We start from the raw sequence: 22,169 nt of genomic DNA on the forward strand, positions 1-22,169 counted from the left end.
CTGTCTTTTTTGTACTGGGGAGCCCAGAACTGGACGCAGTACTCCAGATGAGGCCTCACCAGGGCAGAGTAGAGGGGGAGGATCACCTCCCTCGACCTGCTGCACACGCTCTTTTCAATGCACCCCAGGATGCCATTGGCCTTTTTGGCCACAAGGGCACACTGCTGGCTCATGGCCAACCTGTCGTCCACCAGGACACCCAGGTCCCTCTCTGCAGAGCTCCTCTCCAGCAGCTCATCCACCAGCCTGTATTGGTGCATGCAATTATTCCTCCCTAGGTGTAAGACTCTACACTTGCTTTTGTTGAACCTCATCCAGTTTCTTACTGCCCAGCTCTTCAACCTGTCCAGGTCTCACTGAATGGCAGCACAGCCTTCAGGCATGTCAGCCAATCCTCCCAACTTTGTATCATCAGCAAACTTGCTGAGGGTGGCCACTATCCCCTCATCAAGGTCACTGATGAAGATGTTGAACAAGACCGGACCAGCACAGACCCATGGGGGACACCACTGGTTACAGGTCTCCAGCCAGACTGCACCACCAACAACGACCCTCTGCGCTCTGCCAGTCAGCCAGTTCTCAACCCACTTCACTGTCCACTTGTCTATCCAACACTTCCTCAGCTTTGTTATAAGGATGTCATGGAGACAGTATCAAATGCTCCTTGCTCATCCACACAGGTCTCCTGCCTCCTTTTCCCAATTTTTTGCTCACAGGTACACACCGATCCTGAGCTTGGAAGAAGAGCTGTTTAAATGCTGACCAGCTCTCAGAGGCCCCCTTGCCTTCTAACACCCAAGCCCATGGGACATAGCTCCAAGTAGGTCCTGGAAGAGATCGAAGTTGGCTCTCCTAAAGTCCAGGATAGCAATCCTACTTTCTGCTTTGCTTCTTCCACTCAGAATCTTGAACTCCACCATCTCGTGGTCACTACAACCCAAGCTACACAACCCTTATTGGTGAGAATAAGGTCTAGTAACACCCCTCCCCGTGCCGCTTCCTCCACCACCTGCATCAGAAAGTTGTCTTCAACACACTGCTAGAACCGTCTGGACCGTGCGTGCCTGGCCATGTTGGTTCGTCCAGCAAATATCTGGATAATTGAAGTCCCCCATCAGCACCAGCACCTGGGAATGTGTTGCTACATCCAGTTGCATATGGAAGGCCTCATCAACCTCTTCCTTCTGATCCGTGGGCCTGTAGTACACACCCACAACAGTGTCACCCTTACCCGCCTGCCCCTTGATTCTCAGCCACAAGCTCTCCACTGCTACATCACTCTCCCCCAAGTGGAGTTCAATACATTCTAGTTGCTCTCTCACATAAAGAGCAACTCCACCACCCTGCCTCGCTGGCCGATCTTTCCTAAAAAGCACATAGCCCTCCATGACAACGTTGCAGTCATGCCAGCTGTCCCACCACGTCTCCATGATCGCAATGACAGCGTGACCTCACGACCGCATGCAGAACTCCAGATCTTCCTGTTTATTTCCAATGCTACGTGCGTTAGTATACATGCACTTAAGAGAAGCAGCATCTCCCCACCCCTCTCCAAGCCTTTGAACTCCTTCGTCTCCACCCATCAAGTTCTGTTTTGAGCCTTGAACTGCCTCCTCAGTCCCCTTCCCCCTTCATACCTAGTTTAAACACCTGTCAGTAAGTCCCACCAGTTTCTCGGCTAGAACCCTCTTTCCACATGGAGACAGGCTGCTTCCATTTGCAGCCATCATGCCAGGTGCTGAGTAAATTGCCCCTTGATCAAAAAAACCAAAACTTCTGTGTTTGTACCAACTCCTCAGCCATTTGTTCAAGAGATGGGTTTTTAGGATCATCCCGGTATCTTTCCCTGATACCAAAGGTACAAATGTAATATCCACCTGCACACCTGTTCCTTCAACTACTAGCCCCAGCCCCCTGCAGTCATCTTTGATAGCCTTCAGGCTTTTCTCATTAACTTCTTCACTGCTAGCCTGTACTATCAATAGTAGATAGTAGTCAGAAGGGCAGATCAGTCTGGGAAGTCTCCTAGCAATGTCCCTGACATTGGGGGGATGTGTCATTTTGGGGAACATAGGTGATGTTATTTCTACTATAAATTTACAGGCAGATTTAAAAAAAAAAAATCACTGTATCATTTTAGTAGTTCTGGTTTGGTCCATTTGACTTGTGACTCCTAAGAGATGTACTACCAGATATCAGTTCCTAACGCATGGGCCCCCAAAATGTTTTTCTAAAGTTTAATGTTACATACTTGACACACTGCTTCCATTCAGCTAGCTCCTCCTGAAAGCTCTCCACTTTATCTGAGCTAGGAGCTGATAATTAGTAACTGTATAGTGGAACCCAACCCCCAGTATTTAAGCTGCACCTTTACATTTTGAGTGCCTCTAGTCCCTCTCAGGGAAGGTAATCCATTTAATTATTGATCCAGTCAATAGATGGTCAACTCAGCTGGCTACTGACTTTGCCCTGAGATGTGTTGCAGACATGCTTACAATCCAGAAACAATGGACAGAATATCCAAAATGCTACCAGAAGCACTTCTGTTTCTTTCAGAACAAATAAGGCTGTTAATTGGATTTGAGAAATTTCCTATCTGTTTCAGGATGTTGATGAGCATACAAATAAAAATCCTCCATGAAAGGTTTGATTCGCTTGTTTGCCTGGAAATAATTGCAGTTGGTTACAGCTGCTGATTGTATAAGTTACTGTTCTTCATCTGTTCCTTCTGTTGCTATTTAATTCATTACTTGGGAAATTCCCTTTGTGTTGTGTCCAGGAACAGGATTCTAGCCTACTGTCTTTATATGGGCAAGTTAAATGTCTCTGTCTTACAGGAGTACTGTGGCTGAGAAAAGGGTAGGATACCATAATTATGTTTAGCTTTAGTTTCAGTACATGCCAGCATACTACACAGGAGAACTGTGTATGTTTTACTAAAGGCAGCATAGTCTTTAGCATGGTCAGGCTCCAGATACTGCAATGTAGCCTAGACCTAGTGTGCATAGCTTGGCTTTATTTAAAAACAGATGAACGTTAAAAAAACAAACAAACATAAACAACAAAAAAAAGACACTAGAGTTAAAAACTACAGCATCTTTGTCTTAAATATGCAGTGAACATGGCATTCTCCTGAATCAAAGTCTTCTAGGAACAAATAATAGAAAATTCTATAGTCTGTATGTTCTTTAAAAGTGTATTTCGAGTTAGCTAGTGCTTTTTAGAGAGCAGTCTGCTCAGGCAGATCTGAAAACTTGAAACAGGAAACTTCCCGGCTGCTGCTGCAGATCTCTGACTTCTACCCAGAGTAAACCTCTGTGCTCTGCAAAAGCAGCCACGACTAGCTGATGAATCAACAGGCAGGGGGCTGCTCTAGAAAGATCAGGTTGCAATTTTGCCCTTGTAGTTTTACACCACACCCCCATATATTATCTTAAGCGTGAATTAGTAGGGGAGGATCACATTCAGCACTGATTCAAGAAGAATTCTTTCTGAGTTCAAGAACTGTTCCTAGGAGTTTGGTGAGTACTTTGTGACATACTTTGTTTTGTAAATCTCTTTTTTAGCTGGTAGAAAAGTGTCTGCTGTTAGGTTTTCATTAGAATGTGGTAGATGCAGTACTCAAATATTTAGATTCCAGAAATATGTGCAGATTAAAAAGGGAGGCTTCTATATGGAGATCTGAAACAGGACAGCAATTAATGTAGCTTTACAGAATTAATGCAACTCATCTTCGGTTGTCAGAATGCCAGATTAAGGTATTTTTAGCTCCAAATAAGTTGAAGATATTTCAAAGAAAGCCATTTGTTGCAGTTTGAAGGGAAAAAAAAAAGAAAAAAAAAATGCTCTAATTAAAACAATTCCTCTTGTACGACAACTTCAAGGAAGGCTTGACTCAGACATTATTGTGCCAGGCTATTTCAAATCTTTCTAAAGTTTGTAATGTTTGTAATGTCCAGTTAATACTATGAGAACATTTAAGGAGAGGCAAATTAATCTGATGTTAGTACAAATCAATTTCACTCACAATGTGTTACAGAAATTCTCAAGGAAGTAAAACACTCAGACAATGAATAGGATAGTGAGTGAGGCTTGCAGACTTTAGTGATCCGACCATCACTGGGGACTGCTTCAATATCTTATTTAAGATAATCTGCATAAAATTCATTTTCAGTAACGGTTTAATGAAAAACAATGATACTGGTCTGTATTAAAAAAAAAAAAAAAAAAAAAACTCAACTAAATTAAGATTTAAATAATGGTTCTAGAAAACATAAATATAAGTTAAAAGAGGAAAAGGCATGTAACAATGAGAAAAGTAGAGAGGACAACAATTTAGATGGGGAGAGTATGTGAAAGGTCAGTGTGACTCATACTGTAGAAATTAATCATCAAAGTACTTCATGGAAAACATATAAAGATATAAACCTTCCTTCCTGAATGCCTTACAGACAGTTGCAAAGACAGGAAGTCCAAGCTGTCAGTACAGATATGAACATCTAAGGCAAGCTTAAGTAATTTCTAGGCATCTACTTGGGAAAAATTGTCCTTTTTCTTTTGTAACCTTCTTCATATTCTTTAATTCTACTAGGAGAGAGTTTGTGGTCACCTATGAAGGTGACAAACACTTATATCCCTACTAAATTAATTTAGATTCTTATTTAAGCTGAATTTGAGATACGTAATCATTAAAGAGTTTACATTATGTGCAATGCATACAATTAGAACAACATAAAGGAGCTGAAGATGAGAACACAATCTGCTTTGGCCTCTTTTCCTATCAAATACATCCCATATAAATTTTCATTAAAAAGTAGTCACACGAGCAATTAGTTGATAAATGCACATCTTTCATTTTTTAATATAGCTTTTGTGATGGAAAATATTCAACTATACTTTAAATTGACTTTCTTTTCTGGAAGTAAACTTTCAGTAATTCGGTTTATTCTTTCTTTGTGTGCTGTTTGATTTGCAGTCTGGAGATGAATTGGATTTCAGCTGTCATTGTACTTATATGATCTTCAGAGTGCATTTAGCCTTTCAGCGCAGTGTCCACACTTACTGATATTGCTGATGAAAACTCAGCAGTAACTCATCTACTTAATATTCTAAAAGTAGAATATGTTTGAACTGTAAATTTATGGTCTTCTTAATTCAGGGCTGTATGAACAATTAATGTAATCCAATTTCTGAATTCTCCTTAATATTGGATGTTTAGTGGTCAAAACTCAAGTCTTGGGAATTATCACGATCTTGTATACTGCAGTTTTGGAGCATGTTATTTACTATCAACTTCCAAAACTTAATGCATTTTGTTTGGATTCTGTTTTGAACAGTCTTTTATCTTCTCTCTTAAAAACTAGGAGAAGCTTGCCATTCCTAAAGAAAAAAAAGCTGTGTAGGTGTGTTATTTAAGGATTGGAAATGGGGTCCGAATGTCTACTGACCTTCACACTTAAACTATCTTTAACTTTTTTTTTTTTTTTTTTTTTTTTTTTTTTTTTTTAAGGAGAACAAACTACCCTCATTTCTGTGTGTTTATCTTATGAGGCTGTATTTATTTTACTTCACAAGAGTATGGGACAGAGTTTCCCTGGGGACAGAATGAAGCAAAACCATATGGGAAGTCATACAATTCCTTTCCTGTCACAGTTACTTCACAATAAAATAGATTTATTTTTAGTCCTTTTAATTTTCTCTTATAACTTTGTTCAATTTCCTTGGGATTTTTTCCCCCCTTTGCTGTTAATGCAACTGCTCATTTTCTTCTGTTAGTGTTGTTGTCACTTTTCCTGATGTGTGCCACACACAAGTGATTATACCCTCCAAGTTAACTAGTTCATTTGATTTGCTCTTTAGACAAAAAAAAAATAAAACTAAGCCTTTTAATGTGCTGACCCTAGTCTCAAGAAAGTTCAGCAACCTTCTTGCAGAACACAGAGATTTCAATAAACTGATTTTACAATAACTATATTGAAAGCAGACATTGCAACAAGTAATTTAAAAATAGTTGAATTATAAGAAGGAAATACTGAGCTGGTACAGTTTGAATTAACATAAAGTTGTGCATTAGTGTTTTTGTGTGAACATTTTCTACTTTTCTCCTGAGTAACTGTTAGTCATTTTCTGTCATGTTCCCCTGGCCTCTCCTCCATAGCTTTGTTGAGCTCATTTCACTTCTCTGTCTGGCTAGCTGTGTTGTTTTATTTTGGTTTTGAGTATCTGCAGGGCAATAATGTGAGACAGTATGAAGCTGGGGTATTCCCAGTGGTCATAATTGCAGCATTAACTGTGTAGTAATCCAATGTCACACATCGACTGAACTTAAAAGTTTTGCTGTATTCACCTGAGAAAGATAGAGTGAACTAAAGTTGATTATTGACAGAACAAGAAAATTATTATTTTGATGTTGATTATGCGTGCAAAGCGTGATTTGTGGTGAGGTTTCATGTTAATTGGCAGGTAGGGTTAAAATTAATCATTGTGGCAGATGGCTTGCTCTTATGCCTCTTTGTAGTAGCTGACAGCTACACTTAGGAGCAATCAAGGAGCTACGTTTCTGTAGTGTGTACAACTTCAGAATGTACACACCTGACACCTATACAGCACTGCAATGATTCAATCCATTAGAGAAGAGCTAAAAGGACAGGTTAGAAGCTTTGCAGTGTTGATGTTTGTTGTTTGAGCTGCAGTGCTGGTTGCTAAAGCCTAACTAATTTTACTGCTTGTCTATTCTGTTTGCTTTTGTGATGTGAGGGTAGTTACTGTTAGGATGCTGAAGATGTTCCCTGTTTGAAAATGAAATCAGTATTTTTTCTACTATCAGCTACTTTTTGTACGAAACTTGAGGCACCATTACATGAATCCTGTATACACCTTCACTGCTTAGTTTTCTAAATCTGTTCAATACAAGGTGCTTATGGGCTGTATTTCACATGAAATGTAACAGGACTGATTTGGGTGTATTGTTTTCAAAGCGCAGGATCGACTATGTGGTTGTGGTAGGCTTTTGGTTGTTTTTAGATTTGTGAAATAGTGTACATTAGTGATTTGATTTGCTACATGGTTAAAAATCATTTGGTAGGAGCAGATTAATATTTCCTTTCACTGTTGAAAGATATGTCACAATGAAAACAGGGATGGATGTGAGGAGTAGAGATTTACCTCAGATTGGAATATGACATGTCACATAGATGCACTTGTCACATATAAAGGAATAACTGACATGCTAATATGGTACCTTGATTTGCATCATTAGTCCTCTATGTGGTGGAAATAGAAATTCAATTAATATGCAATGGGGCTTCTCTTCTGCAAGTATGGAAGAAAGGAAACAGGCAGGTGGAATGTAAAAACTAAGTGCAGAAACTAGTTGCATTAACATCTCTTCTAGTCACAGAAGATATTCTGTGATGAGAAGATCTTGACAAAGATGGATCGATGTGCTAGTGTACAATTGTCATGGTGCTTTCTCAATCTTTTTCACACACAAAGCAGTACCTAAAGGGAAACTGGATATTGCTTCAGGATAATTTTGCACAAAGAAAAATCTTTTTCAAGACAGTACTGCCAGAGTGGTGGAAGGTAAACTATCCCTCTTACTACTAATGTTTTGTTTTACTTTTTAAACCATCCTGTTTTATGTTGTCAAATCAACATGTGACTCTGGAAATAAATCTTAGCAGAAGTCTAGTTTGGTAAGGCTGGGAAGTTGGCTTAGCTCTTGCATTCTTGCTGAATGTAATGTGTCTTTGTTCTAAAGAAAACTCAGACCTTTAGTAACTACCCCCCAAGATAGTGACACTCAAGAGAATAAAAGTACTAACGATGCATCATGGTGGGATACATCTTACCAAACAGAGACGTAAATGTTGGTTAGTGAAACTGACGTGTTTCTTGAGCTAAGCTGGTGTTTTCAGGACTAGGATGCAGATGCATCTCAAAGATACATCTCAACATCTCAAAGTTTTGCATAGCCTGTGACTTGCCTTTCAATGTAAAGGGACACAATTTTGTTAGAATTGAGAAATGGTGTGATAGACAGTAAATAAACATGATAATTCAAATAGCTATAAAACTGCACATGCAGTGAAAATGCTTTCAGGCAATTCACTGACTAAACAGGCTGAGAAACAATGCTACAGGTATGTTCAATTAATCATCTGCCATACGCCTCCTGGAGGGGTGGTACAAGATACTGTAGGGCAAATATAACGTCTGAGAACTATGGTGAGCTAATAAAAGTCTTTTTGTAACAGAGGTGCTAATTAGACTTCCTTATCTTTAATTTCAGGCTGTGCTAAATTTAACTTTCGACTACACATAGCCTATCTCCTGCTATTTGTTCTTCCATGTACTGTATTCTTTGTCTTTTTCCTTTTTTTTTTTTCTCTCCCTACCATTTCCTGTGCTGTCAGTGTGATTGAGTCACTTTTACAGTCATTACAATGTCACTTCATGGCATTTTCTGAAACTGTTTCTGGCTACTACGGAAATGCTAGCTTTTGTTTTGCTTTTTCCCATTAACTGGTTAGAGATAAAAACCATGCTGAAAAAACAGCTGTTTCTAAACATTCTGGTAACTATAGAAATTGTGCAGAACAGTCTGCTAAATAACCGTACATTAAAAAGGGCTCAGAGAGTGCAGCAAGTTTTCTACTTCTCTGGCCTTTTCTGCTAAAAACAGATAATTTTTTGTTATTTTTTTGCATTTAGGTAGAAGGGTAAAAAAGTCCTGGTTATATGAGACCGAATAATAAAGATCTTCATCACGGAATTTCCTTTATTGTTTGTGGTCTGCTTTCTGTAGCTTGAGAGAAGAGGGTGGCTTTACTCACAAATGAAAGAGTTTAATTATATCGGTAGCCAAGTCACAGTGTTACAACTTAATTCTGCTATCAGGCAACTTGGATGTTGTCTGTTTTCAGATACCAAAACATATCTAAAAGCTGGTTAGTTTGTGAGCAGCAACCTGCCAGTTACTAAGGAACCATTCTTAAGAATTCATGCAAATTTGCCTTACTGACATTTTGATGTATAGAAAAGCCAGTATTAATGTTGAAATGACCTCTGGCTGTTCTAGATTAGAACCTTGCTGGAGTAAGGAGCTATTTGTACTCCCCAAATTTTTCACGTTCTGGTCTCAATATTCAGACCAATTAACATGAATTACTGTGTATTCAAAACATTTCCTAGCATTCCCATGCTGTGCAATCACTTCACTCAAGTTCTTTGATATTTTACTGAGCCGAATGACATAAATCAAGTATTTTGAATTGTGTTTCCCATATTAATGCAATGAGAAATAGAATGAATTAAAAATGCATGATAAAATAATAAGAATAAAAAAATCAGTGTCATGCTTGCAGCTCTAAAACCCTGTTACTGGGCAACTGAATATGCAGTCGGAAAACTTAGGCTCTTCTAGAGGGCTGGGATTGTTTAGTTTAAAAAGCGCTGCCAAATTGATTTTGATCCTGGATTTTACTGTTCCTTAAGGAGTTAAAGGGGTTAGGGATTTAATCATTTCACTAATAAAACGTGTACCTTCTTCATCCAATTTCTACCTATGCATGACGTAGTGCTCTTGGGAGTGTATGACCCTGGGGGAAAGTTAGCCAGAAGAGAGACAATTCTTGCCTTGCCAGTAGACTTTGCAATAAAATATATATTGGGTTAGACAGCAATTTCTCAAAATGAAGAATTTAGACTAAAGCATCAACAAGTCTTATTTCTAATGTGATCTACTTTTCAGGGAAAAATAGGAGTTAAATGCAATAATAGAATTACCATAATTTAGAAAGATTTTTCTTCTTTATAGTAATGCACTAATTTATCTTCAGAATCACGTGATGACTATTGGTTATGGTAGCTCATGATGTAAATAATTCTGTTTTGAAGATTTTTCTCCAGATGGAGAAGAAATTTATTTGGAATTTTCACTTTTGGGTGATTGTCTTACATTTTTCTTCTACTTCGAAACAGACTTGGGGGAATATTTGGTGACGATAAAAATGGATTTACTAAATTTTGCAATCTAAAATCTGTACTGTGTAAATTCCTAGAAGAAGGAATAAAGACCTAACCTAAAATGATAATACTGAAATTGGCATTTCAGTAAAGACTCTTTTTTTCCTCTAATAGTGCATTGTTTTCAAATGTGATCAGTGAGGGGCTATATGTAGGGGGAAAACGTTCACCAGTTGTAGAGGGAGAAAATTCTGTCTCTGATTTGATGTTGAAATACAAGAGCAATTTCTGGTTCTGGCACATGTTCTGAGCTGCTATTACAAATTGGTGGTGGGGGGGTTCTGTGTGTATTTCACCCTTCTGAGACATCCTTGCTTGTGTTTTCTTAAATACTATTGTGATGTTTTACTTATAACTTGTTAGCCGAAGATACACCAGTCAGAAAAGTTTAATCTCTTAAAGATGGTTCCTATTTGCCACCTGCTGTAGCTGTAGCATCTCTTCAGCTCTCTTAATACAAAGCTATATGCAAACATCAGTGACAAGCTCTTCTCTCCTCACAGACCCTCTTGCCCTCGTTGTTTTAGCACGTTCGTATCAGCTGTTTTCATAGACGAGAATACGAAAACACTGAAGACAAAATAGTGCCTGTAGGCAAGGAGCTTCTTACTTATTAAGATTTCTGTGAAGCTGATATTAAACAACTTAGCCAAAGTTTAGTATTATACTTAAAGAGAAAAAGTTATCTATAGGGAAGGAGATATTGAGTCTATTCTCTAATTAGATATGTGGGTTCCCTAATGAACTTTTAATTAGTTTGGAAATTCTGAAAAATTCTTTCTAAAAATTCATTTCTAAAAATTTAAAGCGAAGGTTTTCCTGAGGTGCTTTCGTATATGTGTGTACAGCTTGACCTTTCACAACTCGAACTTGCCAATAGCTATGAAATAAAGATGTTTCCTTTGTGTGAATGACTACAGCTATACTGCTCTTACATAGAAAAGAATAGCAGTGCACTTATTAATTAAAGGATTCAATATTAAAAGGGTCTGCAAGATACAAAATACTGCTTAAAAATTTAAGTCCATGTTGCAGAAAGTTTACTGCTGTGCATTGCAATTTCAAGGAACCTGATATCTATAAAACGATGAGATACTTGTTTAAAAAAAAAAAAACCACAATCCTATGCTTGAAAATGAATCCTAGGTCTTCAGGTAGAGTAAAACTTATTTGGAAGAATTAGAAATGTCAGTCAACCGTGCTTGTGCAGTTGACATTAAAAACTACTATATATTAAAAAGTGCTATGTTTTAATTACTTACGGATTCTGGAAAATTGTTTAAAATTGTTTCTTAAATTAAAAATAATAGCAATGCATCTAGTCTATACTGGAGATGGGATCAGCTGAATACAAACACAAAGTCTTGTCCTATTCCTCACTGCGCTTACAATGCTATGCTAGCGTATCCTATATTCTTTTGGAAGCTCATAGCTTGCATATGTGCCTGAAAGCTATGTACTACCTTGCTAATAACTTAGAATTGTCAAGGAACTTGATTCAAGTTTACGTTGTTGTTTTTTTATTCAGGAAGATGAAAGGAAGAAAGAGGGGATGTTTCTTACCTTTAACCTTTATCCTGCTGTTTGTCTGTATCGCTGGGCATGCAGCTGATGACTCTGAGGATGGGGAAGAAGAGGATGTTCTGGGTAAGACTTTACAGAAAACTCTCTCAAATTTGAAAAAAAAAAAAAAAACAAAAAAACAATAAAACAAAAAAAGAACACCATGATAAAATGCACTGTAGATGTAAATTTTCAAGGAAACTTGGAAGTTGAGCTAAGTGTAAAACAGTGGTAAAAACAAACTTGTCTCTAAATAGTTGGAAGCAATTGGATTTTGCATTAAGTTCTAGCAAAATTGTTAGCCAACTGTAAGGGCTTTTGTTTCTCTTGCTTTTTCAACATCTAATGCTAATCAAACCTGGTATATCAAAATTACTCCCCCTTTAGCTCTGCTTTAGGATCCCTGGGAAACTTCAGTGTTGGTGGAAAGGAATGTGCAGGTATAACTCAGATTTAGCTTCCTATGCGAGGAGATAGAAATATGATGAATAGCACTGTAGGTCTATATTGCTCTCTCCTGTGTGCAGCTCTCTTCAGTCACAGTTAATCTGCAAAGTTTGTTCTAAAGATAATACAATTCTGGATTGCTCTGTTTGTTTTCCTTGGCCTCACATAAGTTCTCTGTATAATTCCAACTGATCTATTACAGATGGATAAACAAAAACTCACCAGTTAGTACTTGGTGTCAAGAAAAATGTCAGAAGTGTGACTTAGAATGAGGGAGGTTCTTGCATTCTCTTACCATTACAAGGTTGTTATTCACTGTACTTTCACTTCATTGATATGGTTTACACTTCTATACTGGGTATCAATGTAAAATATATTTTAGTTTTATCACAAACAATTTTGAGAAAGCAGATGAGAAAGAAATACGCTTTTTGGGCAGTATTAAAATGCTTCTTTTACTTTTAGAAAATGTTGACTTCTTTCTTACGCTGCAGAGAATGATGTAGTGAATACCTCTCTCATTTGACAGGTCTAATTTTGAAGACTAACAAAGAATACAGCTAAGGGAAACCTTTTGTTATTGTTGGCAGATTAGCTGCACACCTCTTGTCAAATTTCCATCCGGGTTGTTTCTTTCTTTAAGTCTTTTATAGCAGTAATTCTTGGGATAGAAACTATTAATTATGCACAATCATGAAGCTGCTGCAAATGAAGGGAGTGCTTTAATACCATGTTGATATTAGTCACCACATTTTAAATTATAAGCCATTCCACATTAGTGCTATACTTAGCATGCTAATGTAGTCAGATGAATTCTTACAAAACGAATTTCTTTCTCTTTAACCTTGACGTACAGAAATGCCTTTCTTGTTGGAGGGCCTACCAGTATTCTATTACATTTTGTTGCCACGCAATTGGTGACAGCACAAGGGCAGTCTGGCAAGGCAGCTTCTGACGTTTGTGTTTCATTGAATTCCTCCGTGTGGAAAAAGTGGCACCCATTGACATGGATGGACTCTTGCTGAATGTTTATGGAGACCAAGCACTGGATATGAGCACAGTGAGGTGTAGTGGGTAATGCGTTTCAGTAGTTCCAACAATGACAGTGGTCACCTCTGTAGGTACAGATTTCAAGAGCATGGCATGCAGACTTTTCTTCATTGCTGGTGAAAATGCATAACTAATGATGGAGACTATGTTGACAAATGTTGTTTTTAGCTGAGAATTTGCTCTATCAACTGCTGTTGTGCTCTTTGTATCTGTTGTATTTTCCGTGGAAATAAATAGGAGGCATTAGTTTCAGACCAACCTCCGTATTTTGTGCATGTGAAATGTGTGCAGGCACATTTGTATCTATGTGAATTGATGGCCAAATACTCATGTTTGCCTTCTCTTCTATTGTTTCTTTCTGAGAAAGAAACCTAGTTTTATGTCATTCATGGTGAGTTAAGTGTTCCTAGGTGTAAAGTAGTGGGGAAAAACTCTGGCCCTGTTCCCAGACTCAGGATTGATTCAGTTTTCATAAATCTTTTTGAGACTTCTTTCCATAGAGTCACTTGGTTATTGTTCAGGTGGAGAGGGCATGGCCTTCTGGGGCATCACGGGGTACTTATTTTAGTTAAAGTATGGCTAACTTTCTAGCACTCCTAACAAAATGAATGCCTTTGCTGATTCATTAGTTGCAAAAAGTGCTATAGAAATAGTCGTTATGTTTGCAGCAGGTGTCAGTATATCTGACAGTGGTAACAGCGTCAGTGACTGCAGAGGGAAAGCCTGAGAAAGTAAGCAAAACAATAATTTAGTTTTGTGGTTTTGGTGGGAACTAAGCTTGGAGTCCAGAAAGTTCCTAAGATAAACTGTACCAAGCCATCTGTTCATCATCTTTGTATAATTTTGCAACTATGCTTGCACATTATTTCTGTTTTGATAGCCCAGAACATTGGAGGGGCAAAATGTAGCAAGCAAAATGATCTAACATAACCCCATGTCTGCAATTCTAGTCGTAAGTTTTCACCATGTCTTCTAGAATGGACTGAGTCTCTGGCATAGGTCATTTATGAGGTCTTATTGCTTGTGTGCCAAGAAAATAACGTTTATAAACCAGCTGCCAAGCCATATCTGTCCCCATTTGAGTTGGATTGGTTTCTGTGCAGCTCTAATTGTTTGATGTTAGCCTTTTAGAAATTAATCCAAATGTTACTTACACTTTTCATGTTCTGGAGGCATTTTTCACCCTTTTATTGATTAAGGGGATTCTGAAGTTTCATTTTCAATGTATCAACTTTTATATCTGAGCATTTTCAAGTCCCTTCCAAAGGGACTCTCTATGTTGGAGAACTTTAGATCTTTGGAATCACTTGTGACATGTAAATCTTGATTCTTCAGGATGATCTAGATAAGAAAATAAGCAAAATTCAGAAATCTGTTTGGTAAGCTCAACTCCATAGGAATTTTAATGAAACTCCTGTCTCTTTAATTCATTTAATGCATCCACATTTTGTATTAGAAAATCTTCAATAATATTTTTAAATTTGTCTTCCTGACTTTGGAATCTGTAAATATAATTTCACTAATAAGGAAGTAGCTTATTTTAGGGTCTGATTATTTTGAAATTAGACATCAGTCTGTCAATTGTCAGTTTTAAAAATAGAAGATAAACTATCTGCTACATTTTTTGTGCCAATGGTTATTGTGTAATAAGTGTTAGTTTTTCAGGGATCTCCATGCTATGGGTTGTAAGATTTTACTGGTGAAACATATTTCCTCTGAGTATAATAGTTATAAATGCACCAAATGGAATTAGAAGAGTAAACTTCCATTGACGTCAGTATTTATGTGGATTTATCTCAGCTGTGCATTTCATTTAAAGATTTCATAATAAGGACAATTTTAGGCATTAAATCTAAATAGCCACAGAGTGGGGTAGCTAATAATGTTTATTTCTGTGGATTCTTTTAGTTAAAAGTGGAAACTTACTCTTGTTAGCAAGAGGAAGCGCTGTAATGTTCCTGTGAAACTTGCCATCACTGTTTTCCCCTCCTTTCTGAGCAATTGTGTATAGTGCTACTTTTGCACGTGCACATTAAGACACATTACTGTTCTGATCAGCTCTGGCAGAGTGAGGGAAAGATTTTAATTCTCTTCTTGTTGCTATTGCAAATATATAAGCTCTGTAAAGCTTTCAGAATCCTCTAGGGTAAAAATGCTTCCTTTTGGTTACGCAAAGCAGGAAAAATTCTTGGGTTTTTTTTTTTGTTTGGTTTTTTTTTTTTTGTTTGGTTTTTTTTTTTATACTTGAAAGATCTAATGCAAGAACATCAAGATCAAAGAAATTAAGACGATATGATAACCTTTTGGTTATACCAGATGGGTTTATGTGCCAGTAACGTTCAATCTGGAAGGGGAATGGTGCCCTCTGCAGGGTTGTCTTGCCACACTGTTTATGAGAATTTTCCATGAGCAGTGTTTGCTATTAGATGTGCATGGGAGGGATAGAGCACAGCAGACGCTCTTTCTGCCTTTTATTTATGCAAGGATAGTCAGTGTGTCTTTGGGAGCTGCCAGAATTTTCTCAATGTATTTGTTGTTCAGAATTTTTTGTGAGCTCCTGTAAATAAATCACTATCTGTAGCTGTTCTAGAGAGTTCTGATAAGGACTGAAAGTTTAGAACATGAGCTCTTTTGGTTGATAACTGTAACCATTTTTCTATTTGATTGAATGGAACTGTTCTTCCAAAGGAGATGATGACCTTCTTTTTACATCTCTGTTTAATTTGTTCAGAGCTTTACACATGTATATTAGCAAGTGTTTTTCTAGCAGAACAGGCAAGCAATCTGATTTTGAACTTAAATTCTACAGTGAAGCAGTCCGAGTCCATAACAGTTGTCCTTTTTCTCTTTATCACAGGTGTTCCTTTACCACCACTGAAACTGGGGCATTCAGACTGTGCCCTGAAAGCAGATGAAGGTCCTTGCAAAGCAATCCACGTGCGCTTTTATTTCAACATTCAAAGCCGTGAGTGTGAAATATTTGAATATGGTGGATGCCACGGCAATGCAAACAACTTTCTAACTTTGGAAGAATGTCAGAACAAATGTGTGGTAACAGGCCAGTACCCATTCTCTTCTTCTTCTTCTATCGGTTCTTCTAGCTGTTATCCACAAACCTTATGCAGTTTGTAAAGTTCTGGTTAATATGCTGATGTGATGTTTCTAATTCTGATGTTCCCAATTATTATACTGTGTTCCAGTCATCTGAATTATTTTAGATTCTGCGAGCAAACATTCTGGATTTGGAAAGATAAATTGTGATTTTCTAGCTGATCTGTGAAATAGAGAGCAGTGCAAGAAAGCTTATTTTCTGTCTAGGGTCATGTTTTGAATAAGTTGTTAAAATGAAACTGATTTTGACACTGGGTTAAACTGGTGGTTAGCACATTAATTGCTTTGAAAATATCACACCCAATTTCTCGTTCTACATTTCTGCTTCTTTAGAAGCTGATAGAGCCGTAAAAAATCTTGAACATCTGCTATGATTCAGCAAAATTGGAACTGCAATAATAATTCTCTTTTAAAATGTCAGATACAGCTGTTGGACTTAAAAGATCTGTTTTGTCGGAATTGAATTAATCATTAGAAAGAGGAAAACGATATACAAAATATACAACAAGTGCCCTGTAAATGCTGTTTTTGCAGTTAGAAATGATGGTAATAATTATTTAAGGCCTTCAGCATTGTGAAGGTTTTACAGAGAAAAGGAAGCAGGTTTTCTTTCTTACCTGTAAAAACTGATCCAAAATAGTATGGTTGAATAGAGCGCAAACCTCAGTGCTGAACTGAACTGATACAGAAATCAAAGAGCCTTCATATCACTGATTCAATTTATTTTCTTGTTAAAGTCTCAGATATTTCTAGAATTGCAGATGAGTATACAAAATTAATGCGAAAATGAAATTTGCTCCTTTTTATTCTTATTTCTGCAGATCTGCCTGTCTAAAATTCTAGCTGTTGATGCTGTTCAGAAACTGAGCCCTGCAACGTTTAAAAGCAAATGTCCCTGTGCTGTCTAGAGCACAGCTTATAGTCAGTAGTAGGTTTCAAGATTTCATTTATTACAGCCTATACACTAATTCTGCCATGTCTATATTTTGGTTGTTTTCTTCAATCAGAATATGCCACTTCTAACTGGGGAAAGCAGAGATTTAGTTCTTGAGGTTTAGAAGGCAGGAGTTGGTCTTGCCTCCCAAGCAGGCTGAAGCATCCACCAAACTGAATCTAAAACACATACCTTTGATATTTCCTTATCATCATTCTATTGAAGGTTTCTGGCTAGAAAAACTGATGTCCCTCCTCTACTTAATCCAGATTGGGCTGATTTTTCAGTAGGAATTAATATTAATTTTTCTGTATGTTTATGTATGTAGAAAGTGTACCCCCATCAGAATTTAATGGTGATATTTTAGTAGCATTCAAGGAAAATGTAGTTTTATTATAGAATATATAGAATTTCTACCCAAAAGATTTGTTTTGAAAATTTAACACAAATAATGTTTCCGGAAATTTTTTGTTTGTTTTATGAAAATTAAAAATTACACAAAGTTTAAGGATGAGGATTGCAGAAGTATCTTATGTTACTGCTTCCATAACAAGGAGGAGCATAACAGCCATTCAAGTTTTTCCAGAAAGAATTGTTTTCAACCTTGTGCTTTAATATCATAAACAGCACAAGGAACACTTAACTCTGACTGTATGTGGCATAGCAAAAGGAACTACCATGTGAGAGGTTGTTAACTAGATCTTCTCTGAAGCTGCTGGCAGTATCAATAGCTACCAACGCTGGGCTAAGCAATCTGCTGATTAAATGTCTCTTGAGGAATAAGGTCATATAATTCAGGATTCTGACTCCAGGAACATGAGGAATTTGCCAGTTCAATTCAATATGGGCACAATTCCACTATTTTCCATATCCTCTAGTTTCAAGTATATCAGTTCTTCCCACGTGAGAAAATAGTAGTTCAGTCCTTTGTACCAAGATTTTGTGCTACTTCTCTAATAAAGAGAATAAAGAAAGGGAACATATATTATATTCTTATCTACAGTGCTCACAGTCACTGTGAAGCATTTTGGTTTTACAGGTGAGACTTACATGATTGTTTTTATTAAATATTTTTCTTTTTTATTTATATTGCAGAATTGCCTCTGGAGGTGATGCTAGCAAAAATTAAGAGAGGTAATTATGTTTGCATAAGTCTTACACAAAATACAATAAGGTATTTAGCTGCTTTGGGTAGATTATGTATTGTTCCAAGCTGTCTCCTAAGCAGAACAGCATTGTTTATACTAAGGTGAGTTATCTAATCTTTGCTCATTTTCATCAAAGATTTGGAGGACAGCTACAGACACTGGTCACTCTGTTCTTAAAATAAGCTTGTTTTCTTCAGTAATAAGAGAAGGGAGAAAAAATTCAAATATGATGTGGAACCTTTTCTTGTGTGTTTTGAGAATAACCTGAATACTTGCTCTGCCATTAGCAAAAATAGATAAAATCACTCTGTAACAAAAATTAAATATTTTTAATAGATACTTAGTTAAAAATAAAGGCATTAGGATGAACTTAATTACAACTCTTTTATCTATTCAAAAAATGTTAGGGACTTCAAATTAATTGTTCTAAGAATGTTTTTATTAAAATTGTAGTCTTCTGCACATTGTTTTAGCCTCACTTTTCTGTTAAGTTTCATGTGTACGGTGGTTCATGTCACACCTGACACAATTATTTCATAAGTTGACTAAAGATATTTTTCTCAGCAAGTGAGGTAAGTCGAGCATCATATTTCAAAGTATCTACCAGCAAGAATTTGACAATACCTCCAGATGGGTTTTATTACTTCCATGGTGATGTTAAGAGAATAGTCAAGAAATAAAATGGAATGCATTGAGAAATCAGCATTTGAGGGTTATTGTACAACTTTTTTTTTCTTTGCTGCCAGAGTGCTTGGTATCATGTCTGATTATTTAGTCAAATTATGCAGTACTCATTTATTGAATTTTTTGTGATATTATAATTAGCCATTGCAGATTAGGAGCTGAGACTAAAAGATGGTACTTGGAGTAGTTGCTTTGCCTCCTGGTTTCTTACATCCTTTTAAAGGAATAGGCAATTCGGGACAAAATGTATTTTTATTTTTTTTAAATACTATTTCCTTTTTCCTTTTATTTTAAGATTGCCTTCTGTGTAATTCACACCAACATTGATTAAAGCAACTACATAAGTGGAAAGAATATGTACTTAGGTTCAAATGATCTGGTTTTAAATCAGAATAAAACTTGATTTTAATCTTAGAGCTTCATTTTAGGGGAACACTTAAACAGTACTCAACAATACTCATTATCCAAGGTATAATTTACTGGTTATTTGAAAAAAAGAAAAGCAATGAATATGTCCTATAATATTCTAGCACAATATTGCAGTGTTATATAGAGAGAACAAAAGCAGTACATTAGAATTGCGTTTATTTTACAGATGATCTATATTCTAAAGTGACTAAGTTTATTATGTCAGCTTCCTCCAACTCTATTGTTGTCTTACCATCTGGTGTATTTTGTTTTGTTTTTTTTCTTCCCCCACCCTGTTCATCATTTGCCTTGATTCACAGAAAAGCCCAACTTCTGTTATCAAGAGAAAGACCCTGGAATCTGCCGAGGCTTTTTTTCCAGGTATTTCTATAACAAAGAGACAAAAATATGTGAAATATTCAAGTATGGTGGGTGCCTTGGAAACCAGAACAACTTTAGGAGTTTGGAAGAATGCCAGACTACCTGCCAAGGCAACTGTAAGTTGTTGTCTTCGTTATTCTTAGTTTTATTCTTGTATAAACAGCATTGTGTTTTGAAGGTGTTTATCATGGGAAAAAAACCACGGCTTAGAAGGCTCTGAAATGGCAATAAATTACACCTGAAATTCACACAGTTATGTATTTTTAAAAATACATATAAAAATGAGAAATGTAAAATCATAAGGAAAATTCTATTAAAAATGGTATGTACAATTAATTTTAATGAATATTACAGCAATCTCCTACCTTTTTTGTTTTTCTCATGGTAGTTGATTACCCTCATGTATTGTAATTCTATAAATCCCTGCAAAAGTGTGTATTAAACCTATTGTATAAGAGGGAACTCCATTCAGTTTCATAAATCTTCATTATCATTCATTTTCATAAATCTTCAAATCTTCATATTTAATATATCTAAGTAAACCAATGCAGACAGATGAAGTAATTGAAGTAACATCAGTTTCTACTGAGGAAGTGATTTGGTCCACAATGAGTACTGCTTCCTCTTGTACCTTGTCATTAGAGCATCTCATTTCTCCACTGTACTTGCTATTAGGGGACTGATGTTACAAAAATGCTTTCTAGAGCAGTCATCTAGGAAAATATGTTGTGAAAATATTGATACCTACACTGAAGACAAAGTCATTGTGGTACTAGAGATTATAAAGACAGAGAAAGACAGAACGGAGAAGTGGATCTGCTCCAGTTGCATCCACAGAAGGCCTTTTTTTTTTTTTTTTTCCTCTTTTTTTTTTTTATAATCTAAGATATGCTAGCTGCTTGGCCTTATAATGCCATAAAATATTTGCATGTATATATTTTAACCCATACATCTGAATATACTCCTTTCAAAGAGACCTTGTGAGGAAAAGATTTTTTAGTTACCCTACCATGGGTTGTTACCTTCCCACCAAAGAACAATGGGAAACCTGGCTCTCAGTTCCGAATGATTCAGCTGTGCAGCTTGGGCTATGAAACAGCAACTTTGACCCAGATCATTCTTCTGCTTCGCTGTCCTTCTTGTTCCTGTGAATTGTTGTGTATCAGAATACAGTAACCTTTCCTAACTCCTCTCTGCTTCTCAGGGTACTGGGTTGTAATTCATGGGATGGATACATTCCCTCACCCACAGCTTCCAGGAGGTTGAGGAGCCATTGCTATACTGCTATAGTTTAAAAAGAAAATGTTTTGTTGAAAAAAAATATTTTTTTTTTTGCTTTAATGATACTTAAACTTTAATGCCTTTTCCTGTGTGTGATTTTCCTCATTATTTTCCTTTCATTTTTCATTTAGCAAACTTACTGTCAGTTGTTCCAGATGAGGAGCATCCTGACCTTGTGAACAATAGCTCCCCAGAGGAAGAACGCAATCAGTTTCCTGGGATTTTTGGTAAGAATTTACTTTTGCTGTTGATAGTTGTTGGTTTTTAATGCAAACTCTCCTCACATTGTCCACTCCTTTAATTGTTTAGTTGAGAATTTATACATCAGTTGAAATAGATAAGCATAATGAACCAGGAACATTAGAGCTAGCTTTGTGGCCATTTTTGTTATAAAGAATACATATTTTGAAAACGTACCATCACTGCAAAATGTCTGCCAGTAATATAACAACCGTACCAAACCATGTTTAATTTAAATCACACATAAATAAAATGAAAGAAGAAAAAGAAATCCTACCTAAAGTTGCTTTAAAACATAAGTTTCCTCTGCCTTTGGGACTTGAAGAATGCTGTCTTACAGTAGTGTTAATAACAGCATGGAACAAATCAGATGGGTACTAATTACAGTTTATTTTCAGTACTTTGTTGTGTCTAGATAGCCTATCACTTACTGTTTCATCCCCCTCCTGCCTTTTTTTTTTTTTTTCCTTATAGTAAATTTGTTGCCAACTACACCAAATGAGGAAGAGTCCCATATTGTGAACAGTAGTTACCAAGAGGAAGAGCGCAAGCGGTTTCCCAGTTCTTTTGGTAAGAATTTCCTTTTGCAGTTCTTAGCTCTCAGTTTTTATCTGTGCTCTTGATTTCTTTTCCATTTCCACTTATTTTCCAGTGTATCTGAGACTAAAGAATTGGTTTTGATCTGTGTCAATTGTTTTGTTCATCAGGGCAAGTCAAAGTGAAGAAATGTATTTCTACTTATTTATCTTCTATAGATACCAGACAGTGAAATACTGATCACACCTTGTCCTGTTCTGAAAGTGTGGTGCTTCCTGGAAGTGTCATAGACACAAAGCATTAAAGAGATCAAAAGCAAAAGCAGTGATGCAGAAATCTTGTAGTCAAAATGAATA

At 36.7% G+C, this 22,169-nt stretch overlaps 1 protein-coding gene across 7 annotated transcripts in view; it reads left to right on the forward strand.

Moving 5' to 3' along the window:
• Window positions 1–22,169, forward strand: part of TFPI (tissue factor pathway inhibitor) — a 206,608-nt gene that overhangs the window by 177,831 nt on the left and 6,608 nt on the right. For 6 of the 7 annotated variants that reach the window (XM_048953947.1, XM_048953946.1, XM_048953944.1 and 3 more), the window contains 6 exons: window positions 11,558–11,676; window positions 15,947–16,147; window positions 18,230–18,268; window positions 19,695–19,871; window positions 21,168–21,263; window positions 21,751–21,846. In XM_048953947.1, coding sequence (XP_048809904.1) covers window positions 11,558–11,676; window positions 15,947–16,147; window positions 18,230–18,268; window positions 19,695–19,871; window positions 21,168–21,263; window positions 21,751–21,846 — 728 coding nt within the window. Of the gene's footprint in view, window positions 1–3,222; window positions 3,522–11,557; window positions 11,677–15,946; window positions 16,148–18,229; window positions 18,269–19,694; window positions 19,872–21,167; window positions 21,264–21,750; window positions 21,847–22,169 lie in introns of those variants that run through there. The other variant, XM_048953945.1, reaches the window with a different exon arrangement.

The sequence above is a fragment of the Lagopus muta genome, chromosome 8 (genome assembly GCF_023343835.1).
Source record: "Lagopus muta isolate bLagMut1 chromosome 8, bLagMut1 primary, whole genome shotgun sequence".
Lineage (NCBI taxonomy): Eukaryota > Metazoa > Chordata > Aves > Galliformes > Phasianidae > Lagopus > Lagopus muta.